This window comes from Oryzias latipes, chromosome 22 (genome assembly GCF_053564925.1).
Source record: "Oryzias latipes strain Hd-rR chromosome 22, Olatipes_Hd-rR_3.1".
In the NCBI taxonomy this organism is placed as follows: Eukaryota; Metazoa; Chordata; class Actinopteri; order Beloniformes; family Adrianichthyidae; genus Oryzias; species Oryzias latipes.
In genome coordinates, this window is record NC_136258.1 from 25,148,203 (window position 1) to 25,173,195 (window position 24,993).

At 39.7% G+C, this 24,993-nt stretch overlaps 1 protein-coding gene across 7 annotated transcripts in view; it reads left to right on the top strand.

The window, feature by feature from the left end:
• tnika (TRAF2 and NCK interacting kinase a) overlaps nucleotides 1–24,993 on the top strand; it is a 69,910-nt gene that overhangs the window by 34,065 nt on the left and 10,852 nt on the right. For 2 of the 7 annotated variants that reach the window (XM_023951371.2, XM_023951372.2), the window contains exons 3-24: nucleotides 2,246–2,302; nucleotides 3,128–3,253; nucleotides 5,068–5,178; nucleotides 5,820–5,910; nucleotides 6,236–6,366; nucleotides 6,444–6,498; nucleotides 6,971–7,049; nucleotides 8,514–8,689; nucleotides 10,070–10,136; nucleotides 10,226–10,424; nucleotides 12,136–12,252; nucleotides 12,993–13,079; nucleotides 14,815–15,003; nucleotides 15,285–15,797; nucleotides 19,236–19,400; nucleotides 19,652–19,906; nucleotides 20,818–20,924; nucleotides 21,031–21,146; nucleotides 21,713–21,810; nucleotides 22,760–22,828; nucleotides 23,998–24,104; nucleotides 24,305–24,407. In XM_023951371.2, coding sequence (XP_023807139.1) covers nucleotides 2,246–2,302; nucleotides 3,128–3,253; nucleotides 5,068–5,178; nucleotides 5,820–5,910; nucleotides 6,236–6,366; nucleotides 6,444–6,498; nucleotides 6,971–7,049; nucleotides 8,514–8,689; nucleotides 10,070–10,136; nucleotides 10,226–10,424; nucleotides 12,136–12,252; nucleotides 12,993–13,079; nucleotides 14,815–15,003; nucleotides 15,285–15,797; nucleotides 19,236–19,400; nucleotides 19,652–19,906; nucleotides 20,818–20,924; nucleotides 21,031–21,146; nucleotides 21,713–21,810; nucleotides 22,760–22,828; nucleotides 23,998–24,104; nucleotides 24,305–24,407 — 3,018 coding nt within the window. The remainder of the gene's footprint in view (nucleotides 1–2,245; nucleotides 2,303–3,127; nucleotides 3,254–5,067; nucleotides 5,179–5,819; nucleotides 5,911–6,235; nucleotides 6,367–6,443; nucleotides 6,499–6,970; nucleotides 7,050–8,513; nucleotides 8,690–10,069; nucleotides 10,137–10,225; nucleotides 10,425–12,135; nucleotides 12,253–12,992; nucleotides 13,080–14,814; nucleotides 15,004–15,284; nucleotides 15,798–19,235; nucleotides 19,401–19,651; nucleotides 19,907–20,817; nucleotides 20,925–21,030; nucleotides 21,147–21,712; nucleotides 21,811–22,759; nucleotides 22,829–23,997; nucleotides 24,105–24,304; nucleotides 24,408–24,993) is intronic. The other 5 variants (XM_078940853.1, XM_023951378.2, XM_078940854.1 and 2 more) reach the window with 3 other exon arrangements.

Sequence of the window (24,993 nt, forward strand, 5' to 3'; positions counted from 1 at the left end):
CACTAAACCTACATGATAACCCTTTTTTCAACAGCAAGACTGTATCTCAAGACTGTATCCATTTAGGTAAAATAATTTGACTGTATAAATTGGTGGACCATGTATCCAGATGAGTATCAATCATGTTAGAAGGAAAGCCACACACCCCTAATTTCTGGTATTTTATGTATAAAAAACCTTAAGACGATGTTGGTTGTAATTTTACAAAGTGAGAAAAACTGAAATACATTCAAAATCAACATGTTTTTGCTGCATGTTGCTCTGAATGGATCTGTAGAACAGCTTTTTAAAACTGCTCTCTTGTGCTATCTTAGATGACCCCACCCTTACATTGATGTGTTCTCCCTACCATGACAAAGGTGGATAAAGGTGAAAAGATTTCATGTAATCCATGGACACCAGTGAAGATCACAAATCATTGAAGAAAACAGTTTCAGCGCACTGTCTAGTGGGTCTAGATGACCCAACTCCCAATGTCAAAGTGCCTAGGATAGCACAAGGGTTACAGCCTTCTGGTTTGTAACAACTCCTGAAGGACAACAGTCGTCCTTGTTTTGAGAGTGTATGTATTGCTATGGCTAAGCTCTTCTGATTGGACAGTAATATGCTAATCTTTCAAGTCCAGACAGGTGGAGGGAATAGCTGTCAGAGGTTTTAGAGTATCTGTCCTTGTTAGCTTCATTAGTTAATCTCTGCCACAGCTGCTCTGTTGCAAATGAAGCACTTGGGATTTCCATTTGCCCCTCAGCTTCCAGTTTTCTAGTTCCTCGCCCTCCAAATCCCTCAGGCGCTCTCGCAGCCTTGATATTTCTCAACAGTGGCGTCTGAAGTGTCTTTCTTTTGTTTTTCACACGTGAAATTTCTTACGCACGGACTGATTTGTTTGTGCCAATATGCAGAAGTCTCGAGCAGCCTTGAAGAACACTTACCATCAAACAGCCACTTCACTGCCGCTGAACTCTTTGAAAGGGCCGACACTGGGAGAATGGCTGCAGGGCGGCACAGACGCCATCTGTGCACACTCACTTTGGGTTTATCACGGTTTGGTAAATGTCTAAAAAGAAGCCAATACAGGTTAAATTAAAGTTACTTTAGCTAATGTCACACAAAAGTATGTCAACCAGAGGTTTGACATAGAATGTGTGCAGTTTTTTCAGGAAAAAGAGAGCGCTGATGGCTTTCTGAGCAACTGTCAATGTGAATAACAACTGCATGTCTTAAAGTTTTATTTAGTGGAACTTTCGTTTCTTTTTTTGATGAAAATTTGATTCCTGAGCCTTACCGAAAATACTTCAGCAGTTTAACAAATTACTTATTTGGCAATGTATTTTGTACACTTTCTTCCTGATTTAGCTCATGATGTCGGGGTCATGGTTTGATATGTGATTTGTGTATTTTACCATAACAAAAAAAAAAAGAAAACATTCATAAAAATGCTTTTTTAATGAGCAAATAAAAATGAAGAAAAAGCTTTCAGTCAAGACGACCTAGCTTCAGATATTAATGTCAGGAACTGGAAGTCCCTTCAAGAACTATTTTATCTGGTGACCCTCAACAGTCACTTTTTTTTCTTCCCCTGATTTAAGTTTATTAAAACTTTTTCTACAATTCTGAGCACTTTTGGATGTATTGATACTAATATTGACGCCCCTGTAGCTCCGCCCCTGGGGTTGCTGTCAGGGGAAATTGTATTGTGTAATATATCAGGCACCATCTTGTCTGCAGCCATGCCCCTTTCAATTGGCTCATACTAAGCCTGGTGTAAAGCAATAAATAATAAATCCTTCTTAAATGTAACACATGTTCGACACTTTCATTGTAAATATGCGGTTTTCCAGCAGAGATGCAAAGATTCACCTTCTTGATGATTCGCTTCAATGGTGTAGTATACAGATTTGTTTTAGGCTGAAAATTGGTAGCATCTCTATGCCATATGGGCAAAAAAGTCTTTAAAAACTGCTTCCTTGAACTTTTTTACTTTAATATTGACCCATTTGTGAGACTTTGAATGTCCCAGCAAACTGACAAATGGTGAATTCTGATTGTTCTACTTTCTGGCACTTGTCTGCCCCTTAAAGCATCAATGAAAGTTTCAAAAAAAGATTTTCTGTCTGTATTTGCTGCTATGTTGCTGTTTTTAAAGTGTATTATAATTCATAAACGGCAAGATTTCCTTCCCTGAAAAGCAAAACTTTCACCTTCACTAACATTCCCTGTCTTTGTCCCCTTTTCCTCTTGTCTCCAGGGTCGCCATGTTAAGACAGGGCAGCTGGCAGCCATCAAGGTCATGGATGTCACTGGGGTACGACACACACGCATGCGCCGTAGACACACACAAACACTCACATATCCAATCCAAGAAAATCATCTCGAGTAATGATCTGACTGTCAACCGCAGCATCTAATTAGGAGAGATGAATCAGTGTCTGTGCGAGTCTGTGTGGGCGCTGGATGCAGGAGGGAGGAAACGAGGACAAGCCCATCGCCATGGTGATATTAGCTGGATGTATCAGGACTGCCGTGTGGTCTGAGGCATTTCTGTAAAAACAGAAGGGAATCTCAGCTATATTTAGAGATCCTTTTATTCTGTGCCTCCCTGTCAGCTGCCAGCGAAACAATGAGGGAGTGCAGGAATGATGGAGCACCGGGTCTGCAGAAGGAATGAGTCAGGGAACGAGGTGAATTAGAAAGAGGAATGTGCACAGTGAAGGGCTTAAACAGAAAGATATTCTGTAAATTAACAAATGTGTTAAGTGATTTACCTTTAACTATTTATAAAACCAAAAGAAATATGAATCCTTTAGGAGCTACAAGAACAAACAAATTATATTTTCAAAGCAAAACATCTGAAATCATAATAAGCAGCAGTCATTTCAAGTTATCATCATTCACTATAACAATTTCTTTCATTGACTGTGATGCAGATTGCCACCAAAATGGAGCTACGTAATTAAAGGTTAATGCAGTTACTGTGGATAATTTGTAGCCCAGCTGTGTGCTTTGCTTTAAATTCGAAATGCAAATGTGCGATCAGCCCGATTTGCTTTTGGTTTGTTAGCATCCTATTAGATGTGTTAAGGGTCAGAAATAGGAGTTCTACACTAAACTCATTATTTTTTTGTGCCAGGATGAAGAGGAGGAGATTAAAGCAGAAATAAACATGCTGAAGAAGTACAGCAACAACCGCAACATCGCCACCTACTACGGCGCTTTCATCAAGAAAAACCCTCCGGGCATAGATGACCAGCTATGGGTATGTCGATTTTTTTCTGTTTGTGCACACACACATTCATTGTTTGAGTGGGAGGATAAAACCTCTTAAAAAAAAACTTGATTTGAAGAAACATTTTTTTGCTATAACTGGTGTATTTATCAGCAAAAACAGGAGGACACACAGATCACCTGCACCTTAGTGTGTTCAGGGAATGGGCTGGATTGTGCAAGACTGTATAATTATTAAGTACTGCGCATTTTTTTTTTTTATATATATATGCTGCAAACTCACAAATAAGGTTAGAGGAGTTCGGCTGTTTCTCTGCAGCTCTGACTTCCTCTAATCAAGAGTGCTGATTGTGGGGCTGTGACTGAGCTGATATTGTGTCCACCCACCTATGTGCATGCTGGGAATGATATCAAGACCAGGGAATTAAATTTTTCTCCATGAAGCAAACAGATTAATTTAAAACGGTTGCTCTATTTTTTTTTTAGATTTTACTTGTTGGGGCTCCTAAAATCCTCTCGATTTAGTCTGTTGACATAAACCTGTCTTAAAACACAGAAACAGGAAATAAATATTGAAATGATTGTATTCCATTAGAACATATAAGAAAAAAACTGTGCCCACAGCTTCATATAAGGCAGTCCTCCATCTGCTTTGGGATTTGATTGACATGAAGTCTCTTACTATGATCAACTTTCAATATACTTTATTACGTTACCAAATTGTTGTTAATGTTGTCTAATAGGAGTTAAAGGAAAGATAACCACACATAATAGACAACTGTCATTTTTTGATTGATGATTTTGTTTGTAAGAGACACGTGAAAAGTAAATACATCCCTTATTGTGCAAAAAAAAAACTGTGATTCACCTCCAAGCTGAGTTTGGTTTCACTTCCCACACCCAGATCTGCTGAGTCAAGAATTTAATTGTCTGACAAAGTAGAGCATATAAACAGGTCTATTGCACATGGTGATGCAAATAAAAAAAAAAAATAGAAGAGATGGGAAAGAAAGTCTCAACTGGGAACCGTGGTGAACCTTCCCAGGAGTGACTGGAATACCAAAATGACATAAATGGATCCATGGCGGAGGTCCAAGTTAAATCCCTCTTCTGAATTAAAGGACAGGCTTTAATTCAGACCAGGCGGGATTTGACAAAAAATCTTTGGTTTCTCAGAGACTCATTTTCTGTTGAAACCAGGAATCAGGAATTTTGATCTGCACCAAAAAAGGCTAATACATTAATTTGTATGCCATATTTTGTGTTCCAAACCAAAAAGCATGTCACTGCTGGTAATTATAACTTTGATCTTGCATAATTTGTGATTTTTCTCTGTAGTTGTTGCTATGCTTTTAGCTGAAGTTTCTTAAAGACCAACTCTGATCATCTTTATGTCTATTTTAAATGCATTTAGTGGTCTTTTCATTAGGATTATGCAGTTTTTAGACTTACTTAAAAGCATTTTCTTTCTTTAGAGCAGCAGTAGTTCATTAGAAATTCATCTCTGTGTTGTGGATGGGACTGTTGGCACAGAGCAGTCGCGCCCCCCTTCCCGTTGCCGAGAGCTCAGCGAAAGGAGCTTGTGGCCCGCTCAGCGTATTTTCTAAGTCACAAATATGCTCTCTTTCAAACAACATTTTGCCCATGATTCAATATAACTTGAATAAAGAAATACTCAGAAATGCAATTTTGAGCTCGACTGTCATCATACACTGTAGGTCCTCTATCATCCAAAGAAATGCCACAAGAACATGTTTAAAAACTCCAAAAACAGGATTTTTTGATTGGAGTGGGTCTTTGAGAGAGACAGGCTTCCTAAACTCAGCTTTGCTTGCGTGTTTCCAGCTGGTGATGGAGTTTTGCGGCGCCGGCTCGGTGACGGATTTGATCAAAAACACAAAGGGAAATTCTCTAAAGGAGGAGTGGACGTCCTACATTTGCAGAGAGATTCTCAGAGTAAGTAACAAGTTGCAGCTTGATCTTAAAAGTTGTAAAAGAATTGTCATGTACTGTATTGTGTAACCTTTATTAATCTCGAAGGCATCACTCATTTGTTGTTTTCTCCAATTTGGGGTGTGATTCAGACAGTTTCAAGTGGCACACCTTGCAAATAGTGTTGACGTTTATCCTCTTTCTTTATTAAAAGCCAATCTTGTTATCTTCCATGTTTTAGAGTGTTTCTCAAAATATTTGACTGGTTTTTAAGCCTTTTCTGCATTCTTGTGACACAAGAGTCATCATGGCCACCAACAACAACAACATTAAATATAGGGCAGCAGGACCTCTACATTTTTCTATTAAATGTAACTTATTTTGGCTTTTTCACATGAATTTCTTTTTAAATTCTCTTTACTGGTTTCACTGTATGCTTTTGGTTTGATTTATGGGCTCTTCTTACTTCAGTTTCTTTCTTCAAATGTGAAGACGATTGTTCTATTCAGAGTTTTTTTGCACACATTTCTTTTTTTTTTTGCCCTGGTGGTTTTAATGGTTCACCCTCAAGGACACTTCCTTCTGGAAATGAGCTCTTTCTTGAAAAACAATCGCAGCTCGACTCATCGCCACAGCGGCATTCCTGTCTCGGTCTGTGTCTGCAGGGTCTGGCTCATCTCCACCAGCACAAGGTCATCCACAGAGACATCAAGGGACAGAACGTGCTGCTGACGGAGAACGCTGAGGTCAAACTAGGTCAGACCAAGTCTAACCATACTTGACAAAACCGCTTTAGGACTGGGAGGGCAGTACATGTGGGGTATCAACTTTCCTGTGGTATAGCGGTGTATATTTGTGTGTGTGTGTGTGGTTATGCTGAATACTGGCCTCTGTTTTGCATATCTGTCACTATTAACAGTGCAGACTGCTGAGGAAGTGACTTTATCATCCACTGTAAAGTCCAATAAAGATGTGATTACAGAGCATTTATCGAAAGGGCAACCCACTGCCTACGCTTTGCTTCCACTCAGTCTCCTAGGAAATTTTGAAAGCCCCACTGATTTTGTCTGTGTGTCTGCAGTGGACTTTGGCGTTTCGGCCCAGTTGGACAGAACAGTAGGAAAGAGGAACACATTCATTGGGACTCCGTACTGGATGGCACCAGAGGTTATTGCCTGTGACGAAAATCCAGCCGCCACTTATGACTTCAAGGTGATTTTATCCTCTGAAGATAAGCCGCTCTCTGTTTTGATGAGCCTGGGCATTTATTTATCCTTCCTTCATTGCAGAGTGATGTATGGTCGCTGGGAATCACGGCAATAGAGATGGCTGAAGGAGCGCCGCGTACGTACCCAGTCAATATCCCACACCTCCGTGGCACATCATTTCTTAGCCTTGCTTCACTGGATTGCTTTAATCAAGAGTCGGATCATTTTTCAGCTCACGCTACAGCAACACATCTTCAAGCGTAATATTAATGACGGCACAGAAGGAGATATAAAATTGGCTGTCAGTTTGTCGGGCTGTTGCTTGGTGTTTGGTCTTTTATTCATCATCTTATTCCTCAAGGTGCTAGAACACAGCTGATTAGAAAGCTAGATCCATCAGCAAGCTGACACATGACAACCAACCAGAGCGCGGAAATGATCTATTAAACTTCTGCAGCAACAGATCATTATCTAAAACCTAAACAGGTGTTCTTTATGAGAGATAAGATGAGGCCAGAGTCTCTTTATTGTGTTGCATTATTACATTAAGCACAGTTCTGTTCATAATGATGTTTTTTTTCCTTTTCTAATCAACATCTGATTCTTAGCACTGTGTGACATGCATCCAATGAGAGCCCTCTTCCTCATCCCACGTAACCCCGCCCCCAGACTCAAGTCAAAGAAGTGGTGAGTGTGTTTCTGTCAAGTGTCAGACAAAAAGGAACATTTTTTTAAATGTCTCCATAAAACCTTTTATTTATGGTTGGACAAATCAGGCTGTGACCAACTGGAGATGCAAAGCAAAACATTCACACCAAGTATCCCTCTAAATAGACATTACAGTTTTGGTCTGGTATTAGTTTTACTATCCTGTCTTCAAGTTTTCTCACCCACTTCAAGAACCACAAAAATTGAACTACAACCAATTTAAAATGTGTTCAATAACTGTTTAAAAAAAAGGGGTTAAGTCATTAAATATATTTATACATGAAAAAACCATAATAATAATAAAAATCATGTATAAATACAAAATCAGAAGTTTGCTGCTCAGATAAAAAAACAGATCTAATAGAAAAGCTTAACAGGTTTGCCACAAAAGCACATATTCGGTTTCTGGACTCATACATGTTCTGAATTTTTTAAAATACAATTTTTGATGTGAATTACCTTTTTTGTTGATGTTTCATAAACTGACTACCTTGACTTTAAAACAGTGTTCTATTATTTTGCTATGTTTTTGTCAAACATCTGTTTTTTGCAGTAGTTGTGACCTTTTGTTAATATTTATATAAAAATATTTTCAATACAGTTCAATCTTTTTTAATTTCTTTGAACGATAATAAAGTAGTCCTATTCATTATTATTAGTTATTATTTCAGCAGATTTGAAGAAACTAATAAGACATTGGTTTGAATTTTGTTTGCACTGTTTCCTATGAATCGTAGAGTTTCGATTGGTTGTTTTATTTTAAGTGATGTCAGCAATAACATTTTGAGTTTGATTCATTGTTTTAAAGGGAGTGAGAAGAAAAAGCAAACTTATATAACAACAGTGCTACTCAGAGTTAAGCTTGTTGGAAAACATTTCCTCTTCTCAGGCTGGAAAAAGGTTCAGTTCCCTGACCTGGAGGCATCTGAACCAAGACGGGACTGCAGAGCCACATTATGTCTGAAAAAAACCCTGGACTTAGGTTGTTTTTAAAATAGAATAAAATTATGAGCATGTCTTTGACTTGAATAACAGCAGATGCATTACTTACCTATAACTGCACCTATTCTGTGTACAATCTTGCAGACATATAACTGCAGATAATTAATTTAAGCATGCCCTTGCATGCAAACCCTAAAGGAGTCCTCTAGCTTTAAATACCACAAACTCCTTTAATTTAATTCGAAAGCTGTCTTTTTTTTAAACCATTTTAGAAACTGAAATGCCTCTAGGTCAATCTGATTCTTGCTGATAAATCTGAATTCTCTCATTGAGACAGCTGTTTTTAAACATATAGAATCGTCAGGCTTTCAAGTATCTCCCTCTTCTCAGCCTGTGACTTTTTTCTGTTTGGTAATTGGAAAAAAAAAAAGTTTTATAACTTTCATGCATCCACAAATTTTTGTGTGTTTTTTTTTTAAATGTAGCTCTGCCTTCTTGCAGGTCAAGGAAGCTCCAGTCGTTCATAGAGTTCTGTTTGGTGAAGAACCCCGGCCAAAGACCCAACACAGAAGAGCTGAGCAAGCACGCCTTCATCAGGGAGCTGACTAACGACCGGCAGGTCCGCAACCAGCTGAAAGACCACATCGACCGCACCAAGAAGAGGAGAGGAGAAAGAGGTGAGAGGAGCAACGTCAGCTTCCACAGAAAAGTTTAAGCTGTGAGCGTGAGAAATGCAGACAGCCAGGAGTCTGACAACATCTGCAGTTCCTGTGTCATGTGACCACTGCTACGCATTAGAAGTTAAATACTGTTTTGGTGTGTTGCCTGTTGAGTAGAAGATAAAATTTACCTTTCAATATGTACTTGCTGCTGCTGTCAATTTAAGCAAATGATGTTAGAAGGAAAGACGGAAACAAGACTAAAAGGGTTAACAGCAGCTTTAAAGCTGATTGATAACCAGTTTAATGGGCAACATAATTAACAAACAGAGTGACACAGATTTGAATAATTCTCTGGATAATGGCTCAGAAAGTAAAATAGTTCAGAGAACACAGAGCGATTTTAAGAATCATGAAAAACAAGTGACGTATCTCAGGGGCCGGCAGCTTTTTCTTGCCCTGAAAAGAAATACGTTACTAGTAGAAATCATGAAATCAAAAATGAAGAAGAACAAAATCATCTTCATGTGATGTATTTAAACATCAATAAACAAGGGGACTTGTTCCAGCCCAGAGGACTTTAGCAAGATAAAAGAATTCCAGCTGCACCGGGTTTGAAGTAACTTGTAAAAAATAAAAGCTTTGTAGTTTATTTTTTTTTCCAGTAAAATGCCTTAAGGGCATTCCAGAGAAAAGCTCGAGACAAAGACATCACTAAACTAACTTGTCTCTGCAAAACAAAGGAGGTTAGACCAGACAAACTGACCAGAAGAGACATTCTGTGGAAAAGTGTGGTCATGTTTCAAATGCTCCGATGGCAGTTTGTTGAAGAGTAAAAAATGTCAAACGCTTTTCAGAGCTGGTGACTCAAATCGAAGAACCGGTTGGACTAAAAACACGCAGATCTTGGACCCAATTCAAAAGCAGTGCCAAATGGGACGAACTCAATGTACTTGCTAAAATAGAACAGTATTTTTATAGCCGTAGAGGTGTGTGCTGTGGAAAAAAACAGAACCAAAAAGAAGATGATTGCAGGAGAGATTAGAACAGAACAGAAGTCATGTTCCTGCAGCCTCACGTTTTTCAGATAAGTTATATATTCAGAGATGAAGGTGCAGCGGGAGAGTTCTGCCGTTTCAAAGACTATTATACTTTAAGGTAAAATCCGCTCCTGAGAAAATGTTCTCCACCTCGCCACACACTGTAAAATTATAAGCTATACCCCCTTTCGAAGCAGCTGAAAGAAATAAGACTCTCAGAAAACTGGAGCCAACAGTAGTTTGATAATCAACAGAGGTGAAACATTCAAACCGTAAAATAGAAAAGCTTTCCTCTTCGCTAGTTTTTACCTTTCCCTCTCCAACTTGTGTTTTGATTCTCCTCTTTTCTCTTCTTAAGATGAGACGGAATATGAGTATAGTGGCAGCGAAGAGGAGGATGAAGCGACGGATGTTGGTGAACCGAGGTCAGTGCCTTCCCCAAAATAGACACTACAATTCTTTACCCGAAAAAATAGACTTGACACATTTTCATCTACAAAATCCTATTTCCCAGTTCCATCATCAACATCCCCGGAGAGTCAACCCTCAGGAGAGACTTCCTGCGGCTCCAGCTGGCCAATAAGGAGCGTTCGGAGGTCCAGCGGCGCCAACCGATGGAGCAACAGCAAAATGATGAACGTCAGCGAATTGTGCTGTCTGAGCGACAGACACGAATTGAAGCTGGGAAGGAGCAGAGGAAGCAGCTGGAAGAGGTATGAGGCTAGAACGAGCGTTCATCCAAGTGTGCAGTTTGAAGCAATAAGCCCACTCTTTGCTGGAATTTTGAGTTTTGATTGGTCTCTATCAGTTACCAAAGCATGTCATTTAGTAAATCATTCTAAAGTGAAGAAAAACATCTGAAAAGTGGTGGAAACAAGTGGAAAATGAAAAGAAAATAGTTTTAGGAGACAAGTACTTTTGATTAAATGCACAATATAACTGATAGTAATCAGTTCAATCTACTCACAGTTTCCTGTTTTGGTTTTGAACTGGTCTAAAGCCCTCAGGTTATTAGATTAAACTTTCACAACAAAATCACAATTTTCAAATTGATTCTTGCTGGAGGTTGGTTTTTTGGAAATTCTGCTTTGTATTGCAAGCGTTAAAGTTCACCTGAACTCAGGTAAGGACCAAAAGTGAAAACTAGTCAAAATTAGGGTCTGGATTTGCTTGCAAGTGAACACTGATACAGTTTAACGACAGTCTCAGAAAAAACAAATTATTCCACGTACCACAGTAAGGAAAAAAACCATGCCATGCATTTTGATTGAAATACTTATTTAGGGAATATTGCCTTCAAATTAACAGCTGAATGTTTTCCTTTTGCCACCCCCCCGCCCTCACTTAACCTGGGTCTCTACATTATCCTGATGTCAAAGCAATAAAAAAAAATACAATGTACTTGATACAATACAAATACATTTCAAAATATAGTTAAAGAAATGTTTCTTATCAAATCACTTAGGAAAGTGACTAATTTTTTTCCAGCATTATAAGTTAAAACTGCTCAGGAGTCTGCATCTCAGATTCTACAGGCCTCAGGTAGCATGCTAATTATAAATTGTTTATAGGTGCACAAGCAGAACAGTAGTCAGGCTTATTAAGAGTTTCTTATATTCAATTTAAAATGATGCTACCAAGCCTTATAAAGGTTTGTTAAGTTGCATCTCTTTAGACCAAAAATAGCTTGGATGCTGTGGAGGAGGCACCAGTGTTGTTAGTCTCTGAAGTGCTCGTGAAGTTTAAATAAGTCCTTGGAGGAAATAAGGCAGGAGTGATCAGGCTGGTGGTGAGAGGAAAATTCAGCTGAAAAACCCACAGTGTTAATCCAGATCCAAAAGTTGTTTCAACACATTGTTAATCCAAAAGCCCAGGTCCAAAAACAGAATAAGGGATGACAGGCAATAGATAATCAGGGCTTTAATGTCTGCAAAATAAAATCCCACAGCGACTGTAGAGAAACAGTGTGGATTTAATGAAGATGTGCATCTCAAACCAGATGAGAGCATTGAGGCTGATGAGGAGGGAAGGGAGTGTGGCAAGTCCTGAGTAACCACAGATGCTGAGGGTCTGGCAGCAGCAGAACTTGACATCAGGAGGTTTCAATGAAATGATGTTCTTATTAGGTCAGACTTTATATCTTTTATATATTACATTCTGTGGGCTGCACATATACCAAAGTAAAGACACACACAGACCTCTCCCCAGTGTTCCTCTTTCAGCTCCAGGTATCCGTCACACACTGAAAAGTCCTCAAAGCAGCATCTATGCGCTTTCTGTGGGTTTTTACCAGTTTTTCCTCCCCTTAGTGCAGCAGCACGGCATGACTTCACTCCATCTACGTGACCCTGCCACTTAGGGTGAGGTGTGAGATTGTCTTGTGTGCTAAACCTTACTGAGGCTGTTTTCTCCTGTCGATTGCAGCAGCAGCGAAGGCTTGAGCTAAAAGCTCAGCAAGAGAGGCTGCTGAGGATGCGATATGAAAAGGCAGAGAGGCTCCGTAAAGAGGAAGAGCGGAGAGAAGCAGCGCAGAGACAACAGGTTTACATCTTTGCATTTGTTATTTGTCTCCTTTATTCAAGTACACAGGCATTGGTAACACAACTGGACTGGAATCAGCTGCTCGCTGTTTTGTTTTTTAATACCATAGGTCATGGCTTATGGTCATTCTTTCATGTGTTACCAGCACGTAAATTTCAATAGTCTAATCGTTAATTTCCTCTAAATAAAAATGGCTTAATGCTGGGTGTCAACTGTTGTAACTTTAGTATTTTCTTGCTGTCCTGCAAGAAATTTTTTTTTTTTTCCAAGACTGAATAAAGATCTGTCTTTTTGACACTATGGTTTCGTCATTTATCAAAAGTAGTGGCCCTTAAACAAAGAACTTATATCAGAAGCTCTTTTTTATGATTGGAAAATCAGTCTAAAATTTTTGTAGTTAGTATTCTTTTTTGCAATATATTAAACATTCCAAACCGTAAATGCATTTTTAAAAGTTCTCGTTGTTTGTCTGAAATTTCCTTTTTTTACAATAACTTTTCTTGCGAGCGTAACATAAATTTTCATGTACACAAGCTTTGGAAAAACAAACTCAAACTACATTTTCTTTTAACTTCTAGTTGTTTTTGCAGGGTTACTTTTTTCTGTTTTTTAACTTTCACAGCCACCTCTGGAGATGACCGTTTCTGTTTTTCTGTCTTTCTCTCTGCGTACGATGCTTCCCTCTTTCCAAATGCTTCTCTCAAATTGCTCCTCTCTCCTTGTGCTGACATGCTGCTCAGGAGTACATTCGTAGACAGCTGGAAGAAGAGCAGAGACAGTTAGAGATCCTCCAGCAGCAGTTGCTGCAGGAACAAGCGTTGTTAATGGTAACCGTGGCCCTCCATGTGCTCTTACTGCCCCCTGTTTGTTCTGTGTGGTCCCATATCTCTAATGAATGCACCCAAAGGACAGCTGGGAAGAAGACAGACTGTAGTCTTAATTTAGTTTTTATGTTTTTTATTTTTTCCTGGAAATATTAATAGCATCTGCCTGTTGTTTTGGTTCATTGAGTGCATGGATATTGTTGAGATTCAGACTGGATCTTAAAGGGTTCCTCAGAGGATGCACAATATTTCCTTTATCTATCTGAAAATCCTCAGCAAATTTGTTTTGTTGCTTCTTAATACATTTTTATTTCTTCTGTTTTCCTTTTGAATCAGTTTGTTTGCTGCAAGATTTAAAGAAAACTTTAAGATCCAGTCAGCATAAACATCGTGCAAAAACACTAAAGCCTCATTTTTATTGTCGTACCTTTTCCCCTCACATGCTTGGCTTGCTTTCTTCTCGTCGTTGATATTTTATGTGCTCCCTGATCTTCATCACTCATTGAATGTAGAAAAGACTACATGATCTGATTGCAAGTCCTAAGAAAAAGATTTTCTGCTTTCTTTCTTAACAATGACTCAAATTTGAATGGTTGGTGAGGTCATGTGACCCAGTGGATTCAGAGGTTCGATTCAAAGCCAGGACTGAAGAGTCTTATATTCGGTTTATACTTCATAGCGATTTGTAATCGCTTGGGTCGTATTGGTCAAAAGGCTATTGAAAGGGAATTGACCCAATCACTTTAAATGTGACACAAGCTGATGACATCATCTGCGATTAAAATTTTACGTCCGTAGTTTAGTCGCGCCATTTAAACTATTCTTATGGTAGGGCAAACTTGATCCAGAAAATTGCCATTTCCATTTCTCAGGATTTCGAACTGATGCTAAACTGCACTCTAAATACGAGAAGGGTTAGACATGATTTCATTCGGACTCAGTTCCAAAGAAATTTTAAAAACACATTTTCACTGCATATTCACTTTCTAATGCAACTATAAGTTCAGCTATATTTGATTAAGATATGGAGCAGGTGGCAAATCATTTCAAGTTTGCTTATTTATTTATTTATTTATTTTTAACTATAGTTATTTAGTATTTTGAGGCTTTCAAAATGCAAAAAAACAGACAAAAAAATCTGGAGTCAGGAGTGCAAAAGTGATTTGTTTGCAATATTCATTATTATTATTTAACACAAACTTATATAGCTGTACTTTTATAGATCATCATGTAGGCATCTTCAGAAAAACATTGCAAATGAAAAAATCAAGCTTTATGTAAATGTGTACAAAAACTGAATCTGAAATCACTAAAATGTCAAAGACAATCACGTCATCAGGTTTCGAAAGTTTATCGAAGATGATGCCAACAATCGCAAGCAAAACCAGCCAACCTTAGTATGGACTAGACCACAGGATTGCGGTAGGGACACAATGTGATCGATGCGATGGCCAATGGCTATGAAGTGTGAAGCAGGCATCAGTCTTAATTGCTCACCTGCAGTTCACCACATGAGCTCTGTCTAAAACTTTTAAATTTCCCCCAATCAGACATTCCCCATTGGATCTAAAGCAAAGGAGAAGCTGTGTTACAGTGTGATTCACAGGGATTCTAGTCCGCTGTCAGGCCGTGTTTTTTCTTTATTCATTCATGTTTTTATTTGTAAAACCAATCACCATTACTTTGTCATAAAACACAATTTTTCTGCTTTTCCCGCTAACTATTTTCCTCTTTCCAGGAGTATAAGCGTAAGCAGTTGGAGGAGCAGCGGCAAGCTGAACGTCTACAGCGGCAGCTCCAGACAGAGAGAGCCTACCTGGTGAACCTGCAGCATCAACAGCAGGAGGCCAAGCAGCAAGAAAAGAAACAACTTTACCACTACAAGGATTTTGTTACTCCTAATGACAAACCTGCCTGGGCTAAAGAGGCAAGTTCTCTCATGCTTGAAAAGATTTTCCGTTCTCCAAGCGCACTGATTAGATGCTTTTTATGAAAAAAAGAGAAAAATTTAAGAATTTTTTTAAGTTTTGTCTATACAAAAAAGCTGAATCATTTAGTAGGTTCTGTTGGAAGCACCAATAAGAAGAAGACAATGGCGAAGGAGGCCCATTATTTAGACTTGCCTCAAAAAAAGACAGTGTTTTTGTTTTGATTCTGCAGGATGTGTTTGTGGCACTGCTTACCGTCCTGTAACTCTGACTCCTGTAGGTTCCACAGCACCAATATGCTCATGGTAACCAACCCCATCTTCAACAGCAGAACTTATTCAAACACCTGTCCCCAGCTGCCAACCTTCAGAATCCGTCCAAAGCTAATGCTCCTAGACGAACCCGGTCCAATGCCTCCCAAATCAGCCCTACCAAACTCCCCCAGATACGCATTTTAGGAGAACAAGAGAAGGCCCTAGATCAGAGAGCGAAGCAGGAGCCTCATCAGGATGTCAGAGGTAAAAAGGATCGGAACCAGAGAGGTCGTAGTCCGGGGCCTGCTCAAGAGAAAAGACAATTTTCTGGCCGAGGGGCCGCAAAGGCACCTGACAGAGACTCTCAAGGGTCAAAACTCAATCCAGCTGTGGCAAATGATCAGAAAGTGAACCCCAGAATCGTAATCCTCTCTGACCCCGATCAGGGCCCAACATCCCAGCTTCAGCTTCCTGAAACTCATCTTGGACAAGTCCAGGCTTTTCAGTCTGAATCTAAGCCCATGCCTGTGGTTCAACCGGTTAGTGTCCATTCACTCACTAAATCTCACTCACCTTCCCGTAGAATAGATGTAGATATAGAACCTGAATATAAGACTGACTGGAGCAGTGAGCTGAAGCTATCTTTGAGCCACAACAATATTTTTGTGCGGGCAGACTCGGAATCATTTGACAAAAGTGACCCCCTCTCCCAGTCCTACCCGTCATGTGGTCTTGTCTTTGGCCCACCCAGGCAAAGAAACTCCTACTCACCTTCCTCCGGCATTGGCAATATTCTCCAAGCTCCTAGTAACAATAATTTACTGTCCCCTCCTACAATAATGTATGGGGGAGACATGGGAGTAAAAAAAAATCAAATCAGACAATCTAACTCCATGTGTGATCTTACTGATTCTACCCCCGCAAGCATACTCAAGCAGGCCTTTGACAAAATAGGCCGAAAGTTTCGTCGCTCCTCTGAAGTCACACCACCCACCTTTAAAACTACTCCCTTTTCTCGCCAGGCCTTTTCTCATGAAACCTCTCCACAGACCTCGCCTTTGTTCTCTCCCCCATCCCCCTTATCGTGGTCAAGCAAAAACCTTTCCCCCCCCATCGAAGGACTATACATAAATGGCAGGTGGTCTCCAGTATTTGATTCCACCCTGAAACCCTCCAATGCACCTCGCTGCTCACCACACGCCTCTCCCTATGGATCGCAGATAACCATCCCATCTGGGGGGCCGCTGTGGCCCCCCATGTAAAACACTTTTTCTAAGAACACCCATTTGTTTGTACTTCTATGTTTGTGATTAAAATGGTTGATTCCTTATCTTTATAAAGGCTATCCACACCAAATAGAAAAACTCTAAGGATAATGCCAGCAACATATTTACCTAATAAACACTGGTAATAATATCATGTCACAAAAGTGTATCTAATATTTTACTTTGAAAAGAATGATTTTTAAAGGTTACTTTACTTTTTTAGCTCTACCAGTGCAATGTAATTTGTAGACACCACTCTATCGATCCACTCTCCACTCTCACCTGATCTATTGTACAATCTTTCCCAGTGATCTTTTAATTATGATAATGCTGTTTAGCTAAATTAAAGAAGTCTTTTTTTTAAAGAAATGTATCTGGAGAGCAGCAGGAGTTGGAGTTGGCGCGGAAGTAACCTTACTGATGTCCCACTATTCCTTTGTTTACACTATCTCCTGCTAGCTTACAGCCCCTCACAAACCCAAGCCATACACTTTTGAGCCAGATAGCAGCTCAGTAAAAATGTTGTCTGTCTGCAAGTGGATGCTTTAGAATGGAGGGAACAGAGAGACTTTGGCCCGCCAATTTCAATTGCTGCGGCACAAATATGAACGGCGGGTTTTTATCTGCTCCTGATCCATCATTATTTGAGTAGAACACAGTTTTGTTCCTAATTGATTGATTTATTACATGCCCACATCATCAGAACAACGCTACAAGAACATGTTAAAAACACCAAAAACAGGATTTTCATTGGAGTGGGTCGTTAAAGAACAGGAAAAAGACGTTTTTTGGTCCATCCAGATAACATGGCAGAATGTCATTATCATAGGAGCAATTATCTAAATCAAGCTTGTCTGCCGGCTTTATTTCTTATGGATGATGAGAGAAAATGATCTTAGCTGTGCTTTGTTTGCTTTACAGTGTGTTGATCTAATTCCAACAGCACCTCAGTATAATTGTAAAGCACTTTTTGTTAGTTTTGGTGTGGAGAACCCTTTATGACTTACAAACTTTTTGGAATAACTCCTTTAATAACTTTAAACATAACTTAAACTTAAAAACAGATTATGAACAGATTGCACAGTTTAGGAGGCAAATTTCCTCACAAACTTAGAAGTACAAAATAATATGTAAACATTGCTAAATTATAGTTATAGCTGGATGAATTGTATACATTTGATTCTAAGTTCATTTTTTTCTTTACCTTTTTGTTTTGTGTAAGTTACTGTTCTTTTACCTCAAACATTTTCAACTGGGACTGAGATCCAAAGGTGAGGTGCCTGTTTTTAGGTACTTTCAGAATAAAAACCCATCTGGGAGGAGGAGTATAGTTAACTATAATCCCACACCCCAGCTCTCTGTGACCCTTATACCCAAATGACCTGTAGTGTGCCACACTGAGCCCGGCCTTTTGAGCTTTTGGCTTCGATGTCTTCAAAGAATCTCACCACAACCTTTAGGTCAGTCAAGCATTAAAATAAAGTCCTGGTGGTGGGTGCTGGCCAAGTGGTGATGGGTTCTGAATTCTCTTAGGTTACCTTTCAATCAACTGTTTTAACTTCTCACCATTTTTAATCTTTTTTTTTTTTTTTTTTTTTTGAAGATTTTTAATCTTCATGTAGACTCGGTGAGAGAAAGTTTTTGGGTCGTGACAAATCCAAGCATATGAAGGAAAACGTCAAACACCCAAAAGCTTTTTCTAACAGAAGGGGGATCTACTAACAATCTTCCTGTTTATTTTCTGTAGGTTTGGGAGTTATTGGACTAATGTTGACTGTAAACTTTCACAGATAAATCTCAACTTATGGCACTCATGAATCACCAACTAAATATGTCTTATTTATTAGGTCTTTACATTCTGTGACATCCTAGTTTTTTGTTAGAACCTGCATTTTTCTTTTTGAAAAAAACATTGTAAAGTCTGTTAACAGTGTTAAAGTGGACTTTTTAGCAGGCACCTAGCACAAATTTGAGGAGGGACAGAGTTACATAGTTTTAACTCAGTTTTTTAATGTCTCATTTTGACACTGCTCTGCAGAGCCTTTAATCAACTTTCTACCTACCTGTGCTTAAACAGAGTTTTTCCCCTATTATAAGCATCGAGAGAGTTTTTTTTTTTATCTGATTACAGTAGCAAACCAAATCATGTTCACAATTTTGCATAATTTACCTGTGGATTTAAACTGTCTCCTCTGACTCTGACTACAATACAAAAGAAACAGTTCCTTAAGTGTGCAATCTCCTCTTACACATAAATAGATGGATAAATAAATGAACGTGTTCCAGTTTGGAAGGGCTGCCTGCTAAAGAAGATCTGTGACCTTTTTTTTTCTAAAGCCATCAGACACTCCTCTGCCGGGGCAAAAAAACAGGTGCATGTGATTAAACGGGTGGTGATAAAACTGACATCTGCCTCTTTGGCATCTTGAAAACGTCAGTTTGGATTTTATGTTTTCTGATGAAGTTGCTTTTGAAAAATTTGGCAGAGGTTCAACTGGAGAGACTAGCTCTTGCGCAAGAGAAAAACAGGACTTTCTAGCAGGCCCTCTGGGTGTAACTCCTAAAAATATTAGAACATGAAATGGAACGATCCCTGAACAACAACGTCCCACAAAGAGGCGAGGACTGTCTTGTGGCTTGTAGGGGTGCATGGTGGAGTGACTTGGGGTGAACCGTGCCGTGAGTGACTGTGTGGTATGTGACCTGTCTCAGGTGGAGGAGCGCTCTAAGATGAACAGACAAAGCTCCCCAGCACTCCAACACAAAGTGTCCAACCGCATCTCCGACCCTTCCCTCCCTCCCCGCTCCGAGTCCTTCAGCAGCGGGGGGGTGCAGCCCACCTGCACCCCACCCATCCACCGCCCCATCGAACCACAGGTGTGTGTGTGTGTGCCTGCGAGAGCAAAAGGAAGTGTGGGTAAACCTGTATTTCCAGCAAATAATTACTTACCTGTTACTTTATTTTGAAAGTTCAGGCTTTTATACATAATGTTTTTTTATTTTGTCTTTTATTCCTACTTTACTGTCTATTTTTTTTAACTTCCTATATAACCTTGCTATCTATCTTCTCTTTAATCCCATCTCAATACCCACACCTTCACCATCTTCTCTGACTGTCCCTCCAACAGATGGCTCACCTGGTCCCTGTAAAGACCCACTCTGGGTCCATGTCCACCTCTCAGTCACTCCAAGATCAAACGGGTTCAGGACCAAATGAAAGTGTAAGCGGTCCTCCACAGAGACCCGAGATGCCCCGTCAGGACTCAGACCCCTCCTCAGACACCCCCGATCCCCCACAGCGCATCGCCGGCAGGGAAGACAGAGACAGGGACAAGGACCGGGACAGGACGGCCTGGCTCAGAGACGAGGACGTCCCGCCAAAGGTTGATCCTTCCATTCACATTCAGACGGAAAATTTCAGAAAGGTCGTTAGGAACAAACCCATCAGAGCTATTTTCTGCTGAAATCCTTTTTAAATTAAACAAAAGTGCAGCTCTTGCAGAACAGAAACTGTAACAACACAAATCAGTGATGAAGTAACAAAACAGGTGTGATGGAATTCAAAGACCAGGAAGTAACCAACAGCATCAATTACTGAACAAAAACACGGAAGAATGTCATCCAATAAAGACCCTGCTAACATTTAGCAGCAGTGTGACAGTTGCAAATGGAAAACAGGCGGGACCCAAAGTAGAAGAAAAAGTACACGAGGAAGTACGTTTAAAAAATAAGCAAAGCCTGAAGCAAAAGCAGTTCAGCTAACATGACATGGAACAAAAGCGGTTTAGGGGACAAGCTGGAAAATGAAACATGGAGGTTAAATGAAAACAAAAAAAGGAAGAAACTTTAGCTGAACAACCAGATCAGAATGAAACTTCCAGAATGGAAAAAGAATTCCACAGTGGAAAAAGGACTGATCCTGAATGTCTGCTGTAACGGGAGCAATCAATCAAACCCACAAAACTGTCACATCTCTTAAAGGGAATCAAAAGGTACTCTGAGATTTAGAAATCCCTGCTTTATTTGCAGGTAAGAAAGACATTTAACTTGTTGCGACAATGATGAGAATAATGTTCATGTTTACATATGATTAAAAAAATTAGTTTCCTTTCTGAACTTTATTGGGACCAAGACATTTTCTGGCAAAATGAAACTAAGTGCCCAACTGACTTTGAGTCTGAATCTTACAGAAGTTGTTAAGTCACAACCTGGGTGCTGAGATTTTATATCATGACTGAAATTAATTTTAAGGAGTTTATGTCGCATGAACTGGCTTCATTTATGTTTTTTTCAGGTCCCACAGAGAACCACCTCCATCTCTCCAGCCCTGGTCAGGAAAAACTCGCCCAATGGCGGCGTGGGTTTGGGACCACGTGCAGGTTCCCAGCTTGCACGTGCCAGGTGAAAAACAAACACTTTTTCTTTGTTTCAAATAAAAAGTCTTTTATATAAATAAAAAAAAATGCTTTTTTTCAATTTAAAAACAAAATGTGGTTGTTCTGTGCAGCAATCCAGACCTGCGGCGCTCCGAGCTTTCACTAGATGCCATGCTGCAGAGAACCTCATCTAACTCTTCATCCTCATCCTCCCCTTCATCTCAGGGAGGCTCAGCTGGGAGGAGAGGTAAAAAAAAAAGGGGGCAGAAACTCAAAATTGGCAACAAACTAGAAAAAACATCAACATTTAATACTAGAGCACTATTTAGTGCAAATACAAACCCCGATTGTTTTTAAGATTTTGAAGGGGTGGCAAATAAGAACAGCAGAGTGCAAGGCCATTACAAAAAAGGTAAAGAAATACGCATTTCTACTATTGTTATTATAAACAGCAGTTCTTTTAGCTGAGGTGCTATTACTAATGCTTAACAAAGCTTGTATTGATAATTTCTTAATCATTGTTAATAATGATATTGACACAGAACTTAGGAGTAAGCGTGGAAAATTTGACTAAAGAAAAATTCCTAAGCACAGTGTAAAAATTGTAAATAAATGAATGTGAATAACGTATTCAGTTTACTAAAGCTTAAAATGGGAACAACTAACTGTTAGGGTCACATTTTTTATTTTTGGGTGATATGAGGGTAGTTCCAGTTCTCATCTAGGACTTCTGGTTTTAGACGTTGATGTCGGCCGCCATGTCCTCTTTGAAATTGGCTCTCTTTCTAAATGGAACTCTTGTTGTCCTTAAAGGCCAAACGAAGAAGGAAGAATCACCTCCAGGAGCCAATCAGGAGGCCAAACCCAAACAGGAAGAGGGTCGTGAATCTGCCAGACCCAGCAGGCCTGCAGTAAGTCACCTGAGGGACAGACGCTTTCTTCCTGTCGCGGCGAGCTTCTCTCTGGGATTTTTTTATACATCGCCTCTTTTTTTTTTTCTACTGTTCACCTGCTTTCTCTTTCTCTGCCTCTGTATTCCTCCCTTCCTCTCATCAGAGCTATAAGAAAGCCATAGATGAGGTCAGTGACAATCGGGTGCCCCCCCCCCCCCCCCTTTTTTTTTTTACCTCGCGTTTTCTTTGCTTCGATCTTCGGGGGCTCCTCTTCCCTTCCTGGCATGGTTGCATCAGCTAGCTCCCCGAGGAGTGAATTCCTCTTCTAGCTGAAGCAGGAGGGTACAACGGCTCTGACAGTGCATGTGTCCCCTGTCACACATTCCTGGGAGGGAGCGTGTGACCTTCATGCATGTGTGGAGAGAGAGAGAGGGGGGGGGGGGGGATTCTGAGAGATGAAGTTCACCTGAACAGTTTCTGAATCTGTTTTCCTCTTTCTTTGTTGTCATGGTTACTGTTCAGGAGGAGCTGGTAAGCCCACCGCTGTGTGACGGTTCTCTCCCCGTCTGTTTGCATGACTCGGCCTGATGTCTATGGAGGGTGTGGGGGTGGGGGGCAAGAAGAGGCCTGTTGGCATGTGGATTAATGTCAGGGAGGAGAGAAAAGTGCTCTCTCAATCTTTTTCATCTGTCTTCTCTGTGCTTTTGAAGTTATTTGCTCATTAGAGAATAACAGTGTTGATGTTCCATTTTTTTAACATTGAAAAGGAAGACGTGGTTTGAATCAGCACTCTTGTTCGGGGACAGTAATGTATGCAGGCCCAGATGTTACCCTTCCTTCGTCCCGCTTCTGATGACGCTCTGTCCTCAAATGCAGCTTGACCTCCTTCCCCGGGTCTCCATCCTAAACATGGAAACGGCACACATGAAGAACTTTTTTCCTCTTTTTTTTCTGTTTCTTTTTAAAGGACCTAAGTGCCCTGGCGAAGGAACTCAGAGAACTGAGGGTGGAAGAAGGAAGCAGACCTCCAATAAAAGTAAAGTCATAAATCATTATGTTGAATAAGTAAATTTATTAGAAATTGTGGTATTGACGCAACCACAACCAGTTTATGAAACGTTAAAGACCCACTCCAATCATAGTTTAATGATATTGTTTTCTAGGATATAGTTTCTGCAGAGCGGCAGGAGTCCTTTAAAAATTCAGCTCTGAGGTGTAGGCGGGACTATTGGTGCGGAGCAACCCTGTCCTCTTTTCCCATCATCCATCTTTCTCTCCTGCTAGCTTACAGCCCCTCACAACCCCACCTAACATTAGTGGGGCAACAAAAATGGGGAGCAATTTTGGAGCAATTTAGCTGTACAGTTTTGATCCAGATTCCAGCTCAGATGAGGAAAACAAAGACCTTCATGGATCATTTGTCTGCAAGCGGATGCATCAGAGTGGAGTGGAGCAGCGAGCTTAAGGCTTGCTGCAGTAGCTTCTAAGTCACGGCCATAAGCTTTTTTAAATAGCATTTGAAGGATTTAGAAATGCAATTTTAAGCTTTATTTTCTTTGTATATGCTCTCCATCATGAGAAGAATACCACAAGAACTTGATAAATACAGCAAAAATGTTATTTTTTTTCTGTGAATGCCAAACCATTCAACCCAAAAAATACTTTTTTCTTGGTAATAATAAGAATATGTGCATTCCCTTGAGAATTTTGCTTCATCAGGAACTGAAATATATCAGTCAGCAGCTTGAATTGGAGCAACCTCTCACATTAATACCGTTCTACAAACTGAACTACACTTTTAGTTTAAAATGAGAAAGGCTGCAAAATGTTGTTTAACACTTATGTCTTTGTTTTTTGAGCTTCAAAAACCTGGAAAGTGGCAATCTGGTGGTCCAAATGTTTAGTGAAGAAATTCGTGAATAGACCAAGCATTGTGTTCTGAATTCTCCAAACCATTTTGCATAAAAATCGTTTAATGGAGCAAATCTTTTACACACAAAGCTCTGAAATACACATGACTGACGTAAAGGTTGTTCCATTTTTCTAAATTTTAACAGATTTGAAAATTTTCTCCTGTTTTTGATTTATAAAAAAAAGAAATAGAAGAAGAAAAGATTATAAGATTATAATCAGCCTGGCATCTGTTTTGAAAAATGTAACTAGAAAATTGCATGTTTTATGACAACTTTCCCTATTTTGATGAAGGTTACAGACTACTCATCCTCCAGTGAAGGATCAGAGAGCAGCGATGAGGATGGCGAGGCAGTGGGGCATGATGGGACTGTTGCTGTTAGCGACATCCCCCGCATCATGTTAGTAGTTTTCTGTTTTTTTTGTTTTTTCCCCTTGTGTTTTTTTTTCTCCTCTGAAGTCTGACCTGTCACTTTCAATTTATGCAAAAACGTTAATAAATTTAGAATACGCACTGTGCCAGAAGCTTGTCAGGAAAGGTTTCGGAGAATTTGTTTGTAAATGACCAAATCCATATTTTTTTGTTTGGGGGGGGTCACAGGCCATCAGTGCAGAGCAGCGGTGAGTCGTATGGAGGGCTGTCAGAAGATGCTGTGGGTGATGCCTATAATAGCTCCAAGGACAGCACTCTAGTGATGAGAGAGGTGATGAGCACACACTGTATAAAGCTTGTACACACTCACACTAACACTTTGTTTACACCAGGAGCAAACATTTTTCAGGGGTCTGCAGCCTTTAAAGCTAAGAGAGCCATTTGGTCCAATTTCTTACTGATTAAACCCCAACGAGAGCCGCAAAGTACCTCTTCATCCTGTAGAAAATATATCTTTTTGTGGCCTTTAAGCCATTCATTTATCAAATGTAGCTTTTAATATTTATGATTACAACTTATAATAATTATGTTTCAGTCAGTGATAAGTTTTTCTATTTCTAACAATTCTAACTTTTGACAATAGCACATACAAGTTCCTTTCAAAATAAAATCCACCATGTGTCTACTTTTGCAGCAGATTTACTCCAGTTAAAAAGGCTGAAAAGCCAGTTCAAACATGCTTTTTTTAATCATCATGACTTTGTTGCATCACAAAACAATACAAAACATGCCAATAATGATTGGTCTTTTTAAATCTGTACATGTAAATGCAATTATATACTTTAAGGACTTTGTCTCAGCACTGCACACACACTGCTGTGGAACAGAATATGATAGTATTTGAATATTAAACCACT